Raw genomic sequence first — 14,518 nt, 5'->3', positions numbered from 1 at the left:
CATAAATTTATTATTCAGTTGAGACAAGAACATATATTTCTATTGTCAAATAATGGAAATATGGATGAAATTCCTATGAGCTTTGATATGATAAGCAATAAAACAGTGAAGTCTAAAGGTAGTAAGAGTGTGCTAGTTCGAAGTACAGGTTATGAAAAAACAAGGTTAACGGTTGTGTTGTCATGTTTGGCTGATGGAACCAACCAAGTTAAAACCAATGATCATCTTCAAACGTAAAACTAAACCCAAGATAAAATTTCCTTCAGGTGTTTTTGTACATTTTCACGAAAAAGGATGGATGGGCGAAAATGGTGTGAAATTATGAATAAATAATGTGTGGAGCACTCGACCAGGCGGTATAATGAAGAAACGCAGTTTATTAGTATCAGATATGTTTCGTAGTCATTTAACTGAGAATACTAAAAGTCTTCTAGAAAAAAATAACACAACAATTGCTGTTATACCAAGTGGTTTAACTTCTATATTGCTACCACTAGACGTCTCCTTGATCAAACCATTTAAAAATCACATGCGAGAAGAGTGGAATAATTGGATGTTGACTGGTGAAAAATCATTTACAAACGGTGGATCTATGCGCGCTGCATCACTTGATACGTTGTGTAATTTTGTGATCAAAGCATGGAATAAAGTAAAAGTAGAGACGGTAATAAAATCATTTAAAAAGTGTGGTATCTCTAAGCTTATGGCTGGTATGGAAGATGATCTGTTGTGGGACACTGATGACGATGAAAACGAACTGGGATCCATATGATGTCATTTAAACAACGAATTTGAAAAACTATTTTAACAGATAATGAAGAAAATTAACATGAATATTGAGATTAATAATTATTATTTGTTTTTTAAGAATTAGATCTATTGTAATATTTTAAATAAATTTATGTAACAAAAAATTAATCTGATTTGTTTATAAACACTGCCTATTTTCTTATATAACGATGTATTGTAACTACCTAAATATTCATCCAAGAAATTAAGCTTGCCTTTTTATACTAGCCGTATAAGACGACCCACGATTTCGAGGGTTTTATGTAGTATTTGGTTCGAACCCGTCTAGGATAAGAAGAATCAATAATGACATTCCACCTAAAGATGAATTAAATAACCATTCTCATATGGAGATGATAATGTTTTTTTGAGGACATACATAAATTCAACATACTAAATTAGAATGATATATATACTGTATATATATATATATGTTAAAGATACCAAGCTATTTTAAACCTGGTTTTACTCCATTTCCCAAGTAAACAAACAGACAAACAAGTAAGTCAAGTTTGCGCCTGCAAGTAGTGCAAGTGTGTGACCCCACACGTAGTGCAAGTCAAGGCAACTCGTAGTAAAGGTGGCCAAGCGCTGATCACTATTCTTAATATTTACCCTTAATGCAAAGCACATGTCCTGGAGGAGATGTACGATGCTATGTATTAAAGGCAAGGGGCCACTACTCCGACCGGTTTCGATCTTTATTCAGGTCTCATCAGTGGGAGCCAGGCTAGAAATACCAAGATTTTAGTAATACCGAGCTTATAAGTATTTTACCAGAACAAGTTACCATAAGGTGTTTTAACCTTATTAAATAAATAAAAATCTCAGGATGAGAGACAGATGTAGAAAGTATTCTCCCTCCAACAGATCGACTACAGAAACTACTACTACTTAAGAAAGTATGCTAAAGTGGCGTACAAACCTACAAAGTGATGGTTGGAGAGTGGATGATTATTTTCATTGAATCGATTTATTTAAATTAATCAGTTACTGAATGTGTTCAGCGGGAAACCTTTCGTCAGTTTCCAACAGAAAATCAAACATTTCAAGAGATCAGCAAACAAACATCTGTTAAAATTATGTTCTTTCACGTTTCACCATTGATGATGAGGATGATTTTTATCACGTCGTATCAGACAATAAAAATCACTTGACTGCTCTATGAATAGGAAACGTTTATAAAAATAAATAAATAAAATAATTCGGTCATTTTTTTCTAATAATTTGAAAGTAATTATTTTGTAATATGATTCTGTAAAAGATTTCTATATTGTCTTATTATACATTTTTGAATATTAACGGTTCAAAACTTTAGGTTTTGAAAAAATAAATTGCTAATTAATATGCAAACAAATCTTCCGCGTTTCACTGGAAATATTTGAAAAAAAATTGGAAGTCATAATGTACGTTTGCTGAACTTCATACACTTAACATTGCAACGGCTTTTTCGTAAACCTGACGATGGCTGCTCGATAGTCTTCATTATTCTTTCATGATATTTAAATAGAAAAAGAACAGTTTTATGATTTCTTGTTAGTTACTTCACCTTCAACTTTTACTTTGCATTTACAAATGCGGATTGTTTAACATATGGCTTCGAGATTATGCATTTTGTTTTGTGTTAAACTCTACTCAAATTCAGTCAACTAAAACAGTAAAGATAGTACGACATACTGTTTAAAATAAAACTTAATTTATTTGAACCAGAAAATAGTTTCTACTTGATTACGATTTATCAAAGTAACTGATTATTTCTCACATTTTTACTGATTAACTGATTATTTCTCACATTAACCACAATTGGTACAAATAAGTTTTTAATTTAAATTGTCAAATGGATACATTAAGTGAACATTGAAATAAATAAGCAGACAACTTAAGTAAGAATGAAATTTTTATAGACGTGGAATCTGAATATTTCAGTTACTGAATGTGTTCAGTAACTGAAATATTGCAATAGAAGATGACGACATTATTCAAATACTCAGGTCTTGCCAACTATTGCTTTACAGAAAACATGTAGAAAATGATTGCATTTGTATAGGTTGGAAAATATAAGTCCCGAAAATCTCTTTGTTTTTGTGACTGAGTTCACATCGAATTCTTTGCTTTAATATAAATCTTCTTGCACTAATATCATTACTATTTCGGTGTCAGCGCAAGTTTTCTGCTTTATTTAGTATTAGGCCCTCAGGAATCTGATTTGATTAGTCCCTTAGAAGGTTAGCCTTCAAAAGGCAATGTGACCAAGGTGGTAGAGTCTAAGTACAATGACAGATCTATTTAATAAATCGAAGGCAAAATAAGATAGGCTATGAGTGAAGTGTGTTATGTCTCCCCAAAAATGTGCGCATCTTCCTTGGTTATTTTTCTGTTTTTCCGTATTGAATGCATGTGGATGTTGAATTCATGGTATTTCAATTTTCGTGTTATGAAACAGTTATATAAAGTCTAATGTACTTTTCCTTTAAAAAAAAAACATAAATAGAACATTGCTAAACGGGATGAGACTAAACCGTAAATTTACAAGTTTTGCTCGTAATTCGAGTTATCGTACAAAACATCAGGTAGTGAATGAAAGTAAAAAATAATAAAAAAAAAACTTCTGTACATAAATAAAATAACATAATTATTCGAAATATTTGTATTTGTGTTAAGTTGCCCGCTTGGTTGGCCGAGTGGTTAGTGTATTCTTTCTCGAACGAACGTCGTGGATTCGAATCCCGCCATGAGCATGGATATTTGCGATTGTCTTTAGATGGGAGGTGAATTTCATCGCCTGGTGTAAATGGGCTACCCCGTTCATTGGGGGACTGAATTGGCTTGAAACAGTTCCATGTTTGGTCCAAGAGCAGGTGTCTCCAGATTATGTAAAAAATAGATAAAAATGTGCATATAAAATATATAAAATTGATAAAAATGGTAAATAAATAATGTTTAGCCTACCCATGGTAAAATTGTACTATAGGTTTTTAATAATCATTCGTGGGTGGGAACCACACGTTTCAGTACTGCTAATGTACCTTATCACTATTGAACATTCAGGTTCAATAGTGGTAATGTAAGTAACATTCAGGTATAAGAATAAAATAATCCTACGAGAAGTGTTGTTCGTTGTTTGATAAGTAACTTTAAACGAAATGAAACCACTTGGGAAGAAAGAAAAAAAAAATATTACTTTCTTGTTCGAGATCCTTATAGGTCTACAAAGTGAACTTATTGAGTTCTGTTTGAGGTACAGGTCACGCTCCGAATCACGAAGACGAAGGAATTAATGTTTCATTGATCGGAATCACACTTAGCATATTTCCTTGCGTATTTTGAAAGTGCATCACTCATGTTTTAGGAACGTACCCCCCCCCCCTCCCTTAGGACGACACGTTTTTTGAAACTATTATTCACTAACAGATATACTTAGCGCTACTTCTTATATCTAGAGAGTAGCACCAACTTTTCATTGATACTTTAACACAGGTTTACCATTTTATGGCGATAATCAATTGAAGTAGTGACTTTCCTTTTCTTAGATACCGCAATAATCCTTCACTTCCAGGTATCTAGTTTACATTATCCATTCTTTATTTTATCTGGAGATTACAAACTATCTTTGTAAAATAGTAATCCACATTTGTGCTAATATCTATAAAGAATAACCCACTCACGTCTCACCGTTTACTCGCTGCCATTGTATGAAGATAACTTTCGCGATAATCGCAGCAGCTGAGATTTTATATTGTTACTGGGGGAGGGGGGGGGCTCCTCCCCCCGCCTGACGCCTACGCAGCCAATTCCCCCGAGTTCCGGACTGGCAGGCCGGTTCTCCTTGAATTCTGATGACTCGAATTTTGAAGACTCGACACTCATGGTAGCCCCTGAGTTTCAAAATGTTTCAAATAACTTGAGAAAAAACGTGACACAAAAACGAAAGGATTTTCGTTTTTGTGTCACGTTTTTTTTGTGTTACAAAAAAAGACATCATTTTATATTATAGAGTAGATGTGATGCAATTGTTCCTATTGGTCAGTGTTTCTCAACCTGTGATCCGCAACGATGGGTCCGCAGGTGGTGCGCAGGCAGACTTAAATTAAATAAATAAATATATATATATATATATATATTTAAGCACCCAAACAAAACAAATTAAAATTGAATAAGTAAAAAGTATTGAAATAAAATGGATACTTAAAAAAAGAAACCAACGACGATATTTATGACGGTATTCTGTTTTGTAGAACTTTGTCATCCCAAACAACTGAAGAAGAAATATTTCACATTCTGAATAATTACATAATACACAAAGGAATCCAGTGAAAAAAATGTATGGGCTTCTCTTGGGATGGAAAACTCGGCCATTACAGGCAGGTATAGTGGGATTATTTCTGAGGTCAATGAAGTAGCTCCGGCTATGCATTGGGTACATTGTTTCATACATAAGGAAGCGTTAGCCTCCAAAGGAATGTCACCAGAATTTAAAAATGTACTACACAACGTTGTGAAGCTAGTTAATTTTATTAAGGCTCAACCGTTAAATAACGGATTATTTTCAGTACTCTGCGATGAAATAGGCAGCGAATTTATACAACTTTTGCTTCTTTCTGAAATTCGCTGGCCTTCCAGGGGTGAGAAAGGATTTTCATTGTTCCTTCAAATAAAAACAAAATACAGAAATCCTCTTAGTATGTGTGTCGATCTTCGACGGAAGTTGATCAATATTGAGCCAGACATCCAGAAACTCTCCAGGGGTCGAGAAACTCAACCGGCTCATTAAAAGTACTCGTAAGAAGTAACATAATAATATTATATTATTTATTTGTTTAATAAAAATTAAAACTTTGTTCAATGATGATACACTTTGAATTGCTTACCTCAAATTACATTACATAGTGATTCGTAGATTTTTTTTTAGGTATTTTACGGGTCTTTGGGCTTAGAAAGGGTGAGAAACGTTGCTCTACATGATGCAAAATCAGTTGTTGACAGAATGTTGCAAAAACTCTTCTTACTTCACTATGTGATGACTGTTATGAGATGTTATTCGTTTCAATTTTTTAATATATCGATTCCTATTAAAACGAAATTTACTCATTAGTTTCAGTGTGATTTTTCTAGACTGCCTTTGGTTTCCATTGGATGAATCCAAAGAGAATAATACTACAGAGAAATAGAGAAAATAGTTATATATCATTCTCATCATCATCATCATCATCAAATTCCTGTCATTTACTACAAGGGGTGTACAGGATATGATAGTACTACATGAAAAAATTATATCATTACTAACTTTCTATCTACAATTTTTCTCCAAATCAGTCTGTTACTTGTCAAGACTCCAACATTATCAGATCTTATATTTCTATCGTCTAAGGCACTTTGTACCTTATCAATCCACCTATATCTTGGTCTTCCTCTGGGTCATTTTGCTGCCAACCTGGCAGACAACACTTGTTTTGCTAATCTTTCCTCGCCCATTCTGTTTAGGTGACCATACCACCTGAGATTAGCTCTGCTAACGCATTCCTGGATGCTGACAATATCAAGTTTTTTCCTAATATCCTCGTTTTTAATATGATATTGCCATTGATGCCATCTGTTCACGCCTATAATCTTTCTCAGGACTCTCATATCTGCGGTCTCTAGTCTTTGGTCAAGTGTTTTACTTCTGACCCAGCTCTCAGATCCATAAGTTAAAACTGGTTTGAACACTTGTCTTGTATACAGCTAATTTAGTGTTCCGAATAATTTCTCTCTTATTCCATATGAATTTATTCAATTGACTTCCCACCATACCAGCTTTGTTGATTCTGTTGTCTATTTCTATATTTAATTTACCATCTTCACTAAAAATCGTGCCTAAGTAGCTGAAATGTTTTACTTGCTCCACAGGTTCTCCATTCACAACACAGTTGACATTTTCAATGATTCTGCCTATTTTCATTGTCTTTGTCTTTTTATTGCTGACCTTCATACCATATCTATTACAAGAGCTGTTCAATTTAGTCAGAGAATCTTGTATTCTTGTAGCGGATTTATTTAGAAGTATAACATCATCCGCATAAAGCAAAGAGCTGACATTAACATCTCCAATTTTGATATCATGTTTAATACCACTTTCCTTCATAATGTGATCCATAGAGATAATGAATAACAGAGGGGATAACGTACATCCTTGTCTCACACCAGATTTAACATTAAACCATCTTCCTGTACTTCCTTCAATTCTAACTGCTGACTTACAACTCAAATAAAGACTAAGTATTGCTTGATATAATGTCCCATTGACACCATATAACTGCAGCGTATTGAATAGCTTCTCTCTCTTGGCACCTTATCATATGCCTTTTCCAAATCGACAAAACTTAAATACAGATCTTTGTTATATTCCCATGCTTTCTCGACTATTTGTCGTAAAGTGAAGATCTGATCCTCACCGCCTCTGTTTCGCCTGAATCCGGCTTGTACTTCACCAAGCTTTTCTTCCACAATTCTTCTCAACCGTTTCTCAAGTATACTTGCATAGATCTTGCCAGGAACACTCAGTAGGGAAATACCTCTGTAATTCTCACATTTAGTTTTATTTCCCTTTTTATATATGGGTACTATGATAGCTCTACTCCAATCATCGGGAATTCCTCCCTCTGTCCAGGCTTTCTGAACTATGCAGTGCAGCCACTGTAAGACTCTTATACCACCATACTTCAGCATTTCTGGTCGAATATCATCTACTCCTGATGCCTTTCCACATTTCAAGCCTTTGATGGCTTTTTCTACTTCAAGTATGGATATGTATTCCTGACTGCATGCCTGGTCAGTGTTTTTTACCACTATGCTGTCATCACTGCTTGTTTCATTTAGAAGTTTTTGAAAGTAATTAATCCATACTTCAAGGATATCTTTTTCTCCAGTTTTCATGTCACCTTTATCATCTCTAACTCCTTTTACAGCACTCTTTCCTCCATTCCTAAGCTTCTTCAACAACCTCCAGAATATTTTGCCACCTTCTTGATATTTATTTTCTATATTCTTGCCAAAGTCCTCCCATGACTTTTGTTCAGCTAGTTTTACACAGTGTTTAGCATTCTTGCATTTGTCTCTATATTGTCTAAGAGCACAAGATGACTTATTTGACAGGAACTTTTGATATGCTTTCTTCTTTTCCTTCACTTCCTCTTTAACTTCCTGTGTCCACTAGGGAGTTATGATTTTTTTATTCTTGCAGACAACCTCACCACATGCCTCTCTGGCAGAATCAATCAATGTTTTCTTCAGAGTTTGCCACTGAATCTCCAAGGTTTGATTCCTGTTCTCAAACTCTTTAATTTTTTCTTCAATAATGTTTGTGTATTTTAGTCTACAGTTCACATCTGAGAGCTGCTCAATTTTTATTCGCTTTAAAACTTTCTTACATGTTATTGTTTTCAATATGAAATTCAATTTTATCCTGCTCAAGACTAAATAGTGATCACTTCCAATTTCAAATCCTCTTTACACTCTGGTGTCCTGCACCAGGGAGAAAACATCACTATCAACAATAACATAATCATTGAGACTTTTCTTATTCCTAGCCTCTTCTCTCCATGTGAATTTGTGCACATTTTTATGTTGGAACATGGTGTTAGTAATAACCAGTCCATGTCCTGAGAAGAAATCCAACAGATATTTGCCATTATTATTAGCTTTGCTCTTTTCTCCAAATTTTCCCAAAATACTTTTGTATGTGTCACAATCGTTTCCTACTCTGCTATTTAGATCCCCAACAAGGACCAACTTTTCCTTTTTCATTGTGTCAGTTGATTTTTCTAAAGCTTCAAAAACTTCCTCCACTTCTACCTTAGTAGAACCTTCTGTGGGACTATAGGCACAAATAAGTCTCATTGTCCAGTTCCCCATTCTCATATTTGCCCACATCACTCTACTTGAGACTGCCTGCCATTCAAGAAGATTAGCGTCGTATTTTGTGTTGAATACAATGGCTACTCCTTCTTTTCCTTGATTGTCATTGCCTGAATATAACATTTTGTATTTATTGCTCAGAAATATCTCACCAGTTTTTGTCTTTTTTGTTTCACCCCTATTATGTCGATCTGGCACTTATCTAATTCCTCAGCTAGCTCCATTTCAGGCTTCTTACGTTGATAGTACCGATCTTTAACTCTGGTGATGTTGAGTTGGGGTTTGTTTTCAGATTTGTTCCAGTAGCTGACTTATCGCTGTTCGCCCTGGTTCCCTGGCAAAAACAACGGGGGGGGCTTGTTTAACTGGGTGACGCCCCAGCCGGCATGAAATTTTGTCATGTTGTACCATCATTTTTTTATTTTGGTTTAACCAATAAGAATACAATTTGTGGGCTAAATCCCAAATTGCCAGCCCATCCTCGTTCGTTCAGTATCCAAGTAGATACCCAACAGGGTGCACCACGAGAAGGTGAGAATTGGACATTCTCCTGTTAAATCATTAGATAAATCATGCTCTTGTAAAATTAATAACTTTATCTTTTCTAATAATTACATTAATTTTGATTGAATTTGTACAATGATTTTCATGACAACCTTATTTTAAAATGTTACAGACTCTTTGCAAAGGACAAACAAATCTCTTTTAGAAAATTAATTTGCTGATATTCTTTTTGCAGATATTCTTTCCACATGGCAAAAAACAATATTGGAATAAATGATTTAATGATTCCAAGTAGAATTTCAACTCAGACTTTTATAAAGGCATATAGCAAAGATTATATGCTCTCGCATAAAGCTGAAGATCAACAGGAAGATAGTGAGCAGGTGGTGGAGCAAGAAGAGAAAAGAAAAGAAAAAGAAGTCGAATACAGAGATAAGGATTTACAGGATATTACTGAAGGAAAGTGGATGCTTTTTTTGAATAAAACGATAAAGGATATAAACGGCCTAACAGACCTTGATCGATGCTGGTTCAAAATAGTGAAACTCGTAAACGTGAACGCTATGTGGTATGCAAAATGTTCCACCGCAATAAACAACGAATCTCTAACCAATCCTACAAGCGGAGTTATCCTATGTTTCACTCGTGACTACACGAACACAGATGACGTGCGGCGTTTGTCTGATCTTCTCTGGTTAGTGGTTCCTTACGCAAATTCCATGTATTACACAACCACAGTTGCCATCCCTAAACTTCCATTCAGCGTGTATGATTTTAACGACATATCGACTTACAAAAGTGATCCAGATGGTTCCTTTTATGAGCGAGATGAGGAAAACAGATGGAGGAAACTTGTAAGGTACTGATAAAATAAATAAAAAACTTATAGAATAACATGTGCAAAATAGAAAGCAAAATTCGTTTTCTTTTAAACTGAAATAAAAACAAAACTGATTTTAAAGGAAAATATAACAGTTTTATAAATTTAATAATGTATGCCTACACCCAAAACTAATTCCGATTAAATTTTCTTTAGATGAACCACTAAAGAAGATTTTTAAGAGAAAGCAAAATTATTTTATGGATTTCAATTGAACAGTTCATGAAATACAAAATATTACTTTGCTGTTAAAATAGCCGAATAGCATTGTGCTGAACCGCAGTTCACAAATCACTATTCTGTTATTGTTGACATAATGTGAAAGTGAGAGGTAAAAAAAAAAAAAGGAGAAAAAAAAAAAGAATAACACCTTCCATTTCAATTTATAAACAAGATTACTTTGAATATTATTTTCGAAACTCTAACCATAAAATTTAGCATACATTACTGTCTTATAAATTTTAGTTCTGTAAATTACACCAATTATCCAAAAGGGAAATATTTGTAGTTTTAGAAGCTAATAAATTGAAACTCTTATCTTTGTTATTTTATTCGAGAGTTTCTGTCAGTTACTGTTCCAGTTAAGACCAATTGACATTGTGAGTGAATTGTAAGCCAGCCCTTAAAATTGTACTGATTTCCACAATCAGATATGCAGTGATAAACGATGGTAAAATAATAATATACTTTATAATGACGTACATGACGAATTTATTTTGTCTTATAGTTAATATATTATTTTAAATATGGTGTATTAGGTTTTAGGCGTTAATCTACTTTAAGATGAATGCGTAGATTTAATGACAGTTAACACTGTCATTGCCAAGATGAAAATTGGAATTTTGTATGGTGGCCATTTTTTTTTATTTAGTTAACGACGTTCGCGCGATAACGCGTGAACGTCGTTAACTAAATAGTTGTGTGGGAAAAGTTGGCCACCACACGAAATTCCAATTTTCAGCTTGGCAATGAACGATATCGCGCGATCACGCGATGCGAGCCCACACCAAACGGTTGATCACGCGTTATCGCGCGAACGTCGTTAACTAAATAAAAAAAAATGGCCACCATACAAAATTCCAATTTTCATCTTGGCAATGACAGTGTTAACTGTCATTAAATCTACGCATTCATCTTAAAGTAGATTAACGCCTAAAACCTAATACACCATATTTAAAATAATATATTAACTATAAGACAAAATAAATTCGTCATGTACGTCATTATAAAGTATATTATTATTTTACCATCGTTTATCACTGCATATCTGATTGTGGAAATCAGTACAATTTTAATTTATCGTTAACAATCTAATTGCCACGGATACAGTACCCATGACGCTGCAGAACATGACAGCAGCAAGTAGCATTCTACCAACAAGCACACACACACACACACAGAGAGATTCATTTAACGTTTTTATTCTGGTTACTTATTTGTGTGTACTATGTTAACTAAATTGTGTTAACTAAATAGTGTGGGGCTCGCATCGTGCGATTATGTAAAATGCAATGTATTTTTTTAAAGCATTTAAATACAACTGTGCTAAAAGAGATGACTTAAACCGTAATATCAACAGTTTTCGCTCTAAATTCGAGTTATTGTACAAAACAAGAGGTAGTGAAGGAAATCGCGTGTTTGGCAATGAACATGTTAAGATATTTTGTAGACAACTGCCGGTATTGAGACCATATGTTTCTAAATGATTAACTAGTTTAATAAAATAAACAAATACAAGGGAAGCTCTGCCCCCCCCCCCTCCCGTAGCGCCTACGGCGCCCAACCCCCCGCTATTCCGGGCTTGTTCGACAATGAGTTTGATTGTTGTAATCCTGAAGCAATAACAATAGGCAATAACAAATTGTTGTCTCAGGAAGGCAAACATATTGTTGGACGTTTCAAAACAATGAAGAGATAAAAAACGTGACATAAAAACGTTTCAAATTTCTGCTTATCTTTATATATATATATATATATATAGAACAGATAAACCTATAAAACTAAAAACCTATAAACAACTACTTACACGTATTAGATGTTATCAGACCTTCACAAATAGTACACACAAATAAGTAACCAGAATAAAAACGTTAAATGAATCTCTGTGTGTGTGTGTGTGTGTGTGTGTGCTTGTTGGTAGAATGCTACTTGCTGCTGTCATGTTCTGCAGCGTCATGGGTACTGTATCCGTGGCAATTAGATTGTTAACGATAACAGACTAAACCTGATGTTGGTACATTGTGTGGAAATCCTTAACATTTCACATGCTTCCTAGAACTTGTGAAACAATTATGGTCAATATGAGGCGTTTTTGTTTATTACCAAACTACCCAATAACCTCTAGTGGTTTAGCAGTTGTATGGGATGCCGTCATGATTTGTGCTGTCTTGTTTTCTTTTTGTTCTTTTTTTTTTTATGTTTTTTAGGTCTTCAAACAGTAGCTTCTAAAATGATTTGAAATAGTTTGAATTATGATTGTACCATCTAACATTATGAGTATAATATTTTACATTAATCGTGTGTTTTATATAATGTAAAATTCGACTTTCCGAGAAAGTCCTTCCATATCCGCATGCGACAGACTAATTTGCATTCAGGTGAATGAACTTATAAATTCTACTCCAAGTCGGTTTACCAACGCAGATATTTCTTAAGCCAAGGACAAATGGCGGAATGTGCTAGCGACCGCACTACGGATTGTCATATATATATATATATATATATATAGGGCGACTGTTATCTAACTAGAGATATCTTATGTTTCGTTTTCTTGTTTTTGATACTATTTTAATTTAGTTTTTTTTATACTTATTATGATCTTGAATGGCTTTCTTGATGTGGAGCATAATCCCCCTCTGATGAGGCAAAACGTTTATAGCACGCTGATGTTGAATTCATGTTATTTCAAATTTTCGTGTTGCGAAAAAACAGTTATGTAAAATGCAATGTATTTTTAAAGCATTTAAATGCAACTGTGCTAAAAGAGATGACTTAAACCGTAATATCAACAGTTTTCCCTCTAAATTCGAGTTATTGTACAAAACAAGAGGTAGTGAAGGAAAGGGGAAAAAAAACCTTCTGTACATGAAAGAAAATAATTATCAAACCAAATGTATTTGTGTTAACTTGCCGGGCTGGTTGGTCAAATGGTTAGCGTATCCCCTATCCAACTAACAGATCGCCGACTCGAATCCCGCCGTGCACATGGATGTTTGTGATTGTCTTTACGTGGTAGGCGAATTTCACGCCTGGTGAGAAACTACTACACCCCCCTCATTGGTGGATTGGAATGACTTGAAAAAGTTCCATGTTTTAGAGCAGGCTGTTCATATCGGGTGAAAAATGGATAAAAAATTGAAAACTAAATATATAAAATTGATAAAAATGGCAAAACAAAAAAATTTTTAGCTCACCCAAGGCACAAAATAAACTATTAGTTACTAAAAATATTCCAGGGTGGAAACCACACGTTTCAGCACTGCGGACTTATATTACCATTACTAACCATACCATTGAAAGTAACAATCATGTGTAAGATAAGTGTTGAAGATAAGTGATTGTTGATAAAACTATATTCAACCAACCCCTTTAAATCGATTAACAACACTTTAAACGAAAAAAAACCATGCGGAAGGAAAAAAAAAAGATTATTACCTTTTTCAAGATCCTTATGGGGTCTACAAAATGAACTTACTGAGTTCTGTTTGAAGTACAGGTTCCAGTTCGAATCACTAAGACGAAGAAACTAATGTTTCATTGATTGGAATTACACTTAACATAATATGAAAGTGCGTCACGCGCATGTTTTAGGCAAAATATCCCTCACCCGTAGAACGATACGTTTTAAAACTATTGTTCTCCAACAGATCTAATTAGCGCTACTTGATAGATCGACAGAGCAGCATGAACGTTTCATTGATATTTTAACATTTAACACAGGATTAGGATTTTATAGCGATAATCAATTGGAGTGGTGACCTCCGTTTTCTTAAATATCTCAAGAATTCTTCACTTCCAGGTTTCTACTTTATATTATGCATTCCTTATTTTATCTGGAGATTACACAATACCTTTGTAAGATAATAATCAAAATTTATGCTAATACTTATATAGAATAATCCACTCACGCCTCATCTTTCACTCGTTGCCGTTGCACGCAGATGAATTACGAGATAATCTTAGCAGGTGAGGCTTTATGCTGTTGCATGATGCAATTTCATGCAGATTGTGCAAACTCAATTGTTTCGAATTATGCAAAAGCTGGTCATACATCCCCATCTGATAACTGTTGTGAGATGTAATTTGTTTTAAATTTTTTAATCTATGACGTCTCATTAAAACAAAAATTTACACATAAGTTATAATGGGTTTTTCTTGCAGTCAAGAAAAACCTTTGGATGAATCCAAAGCGAATAATACTACAGAGTAACAGAGAAAATAATGATAAATAAT

At 34.2% G+C, this 14,518-nt stretch overlaps 1 protein-coding gene across 3 annotated transcripts in view; it reads left to right on the top strand.

The window, feature by feature from the left end:
- LOC150106564 (uncharacterized) overlaps nucleotides 1-14,518 on the top strand; it is a 36,568-nt gene that overhangs the window by 17,618 nt on the left and 4,432 nt on the right. For all 3 annotated transcript variants that reach the window (XM_090392535.1, XM_090392534.1, XM_090392533.1), the window contains exon 2: nucleotides 9,422-10,045. In XM_090392535.1, coding sequence (XP_090248661.1) covers nucleotides 9,435-10,045 — 611 coding nt within the window. In that variant the 5' untranslated portion in view covers nucleotides 9,422-9,434. The remainder of the gene's footprint in view (nucleotides 1-9,421; nucleotides 10,046-14,518) is intronic.

Source organism: Typopeltis vanoorti, chromosome 5, assembly GCF_054136105.1.
Source record: "Typopeltis vanoorti isolate ZY-2024b chromosome 5, IOZ_Tvanoo_1.0, whole genome shotgun sequence".
NCBI classification, from domain to species: domain Eukaryota; kingdom Metazoa; phylum Arthropoda; class Arachnida; order Uropygi; family Thelyphonidae; genus Typopeltis; species Typopeltis vanoorti.
Note: the sequence above shows the minus strand (reverse complement) of the source record. Positions and strands in the feature narration are given on the sequence as shown.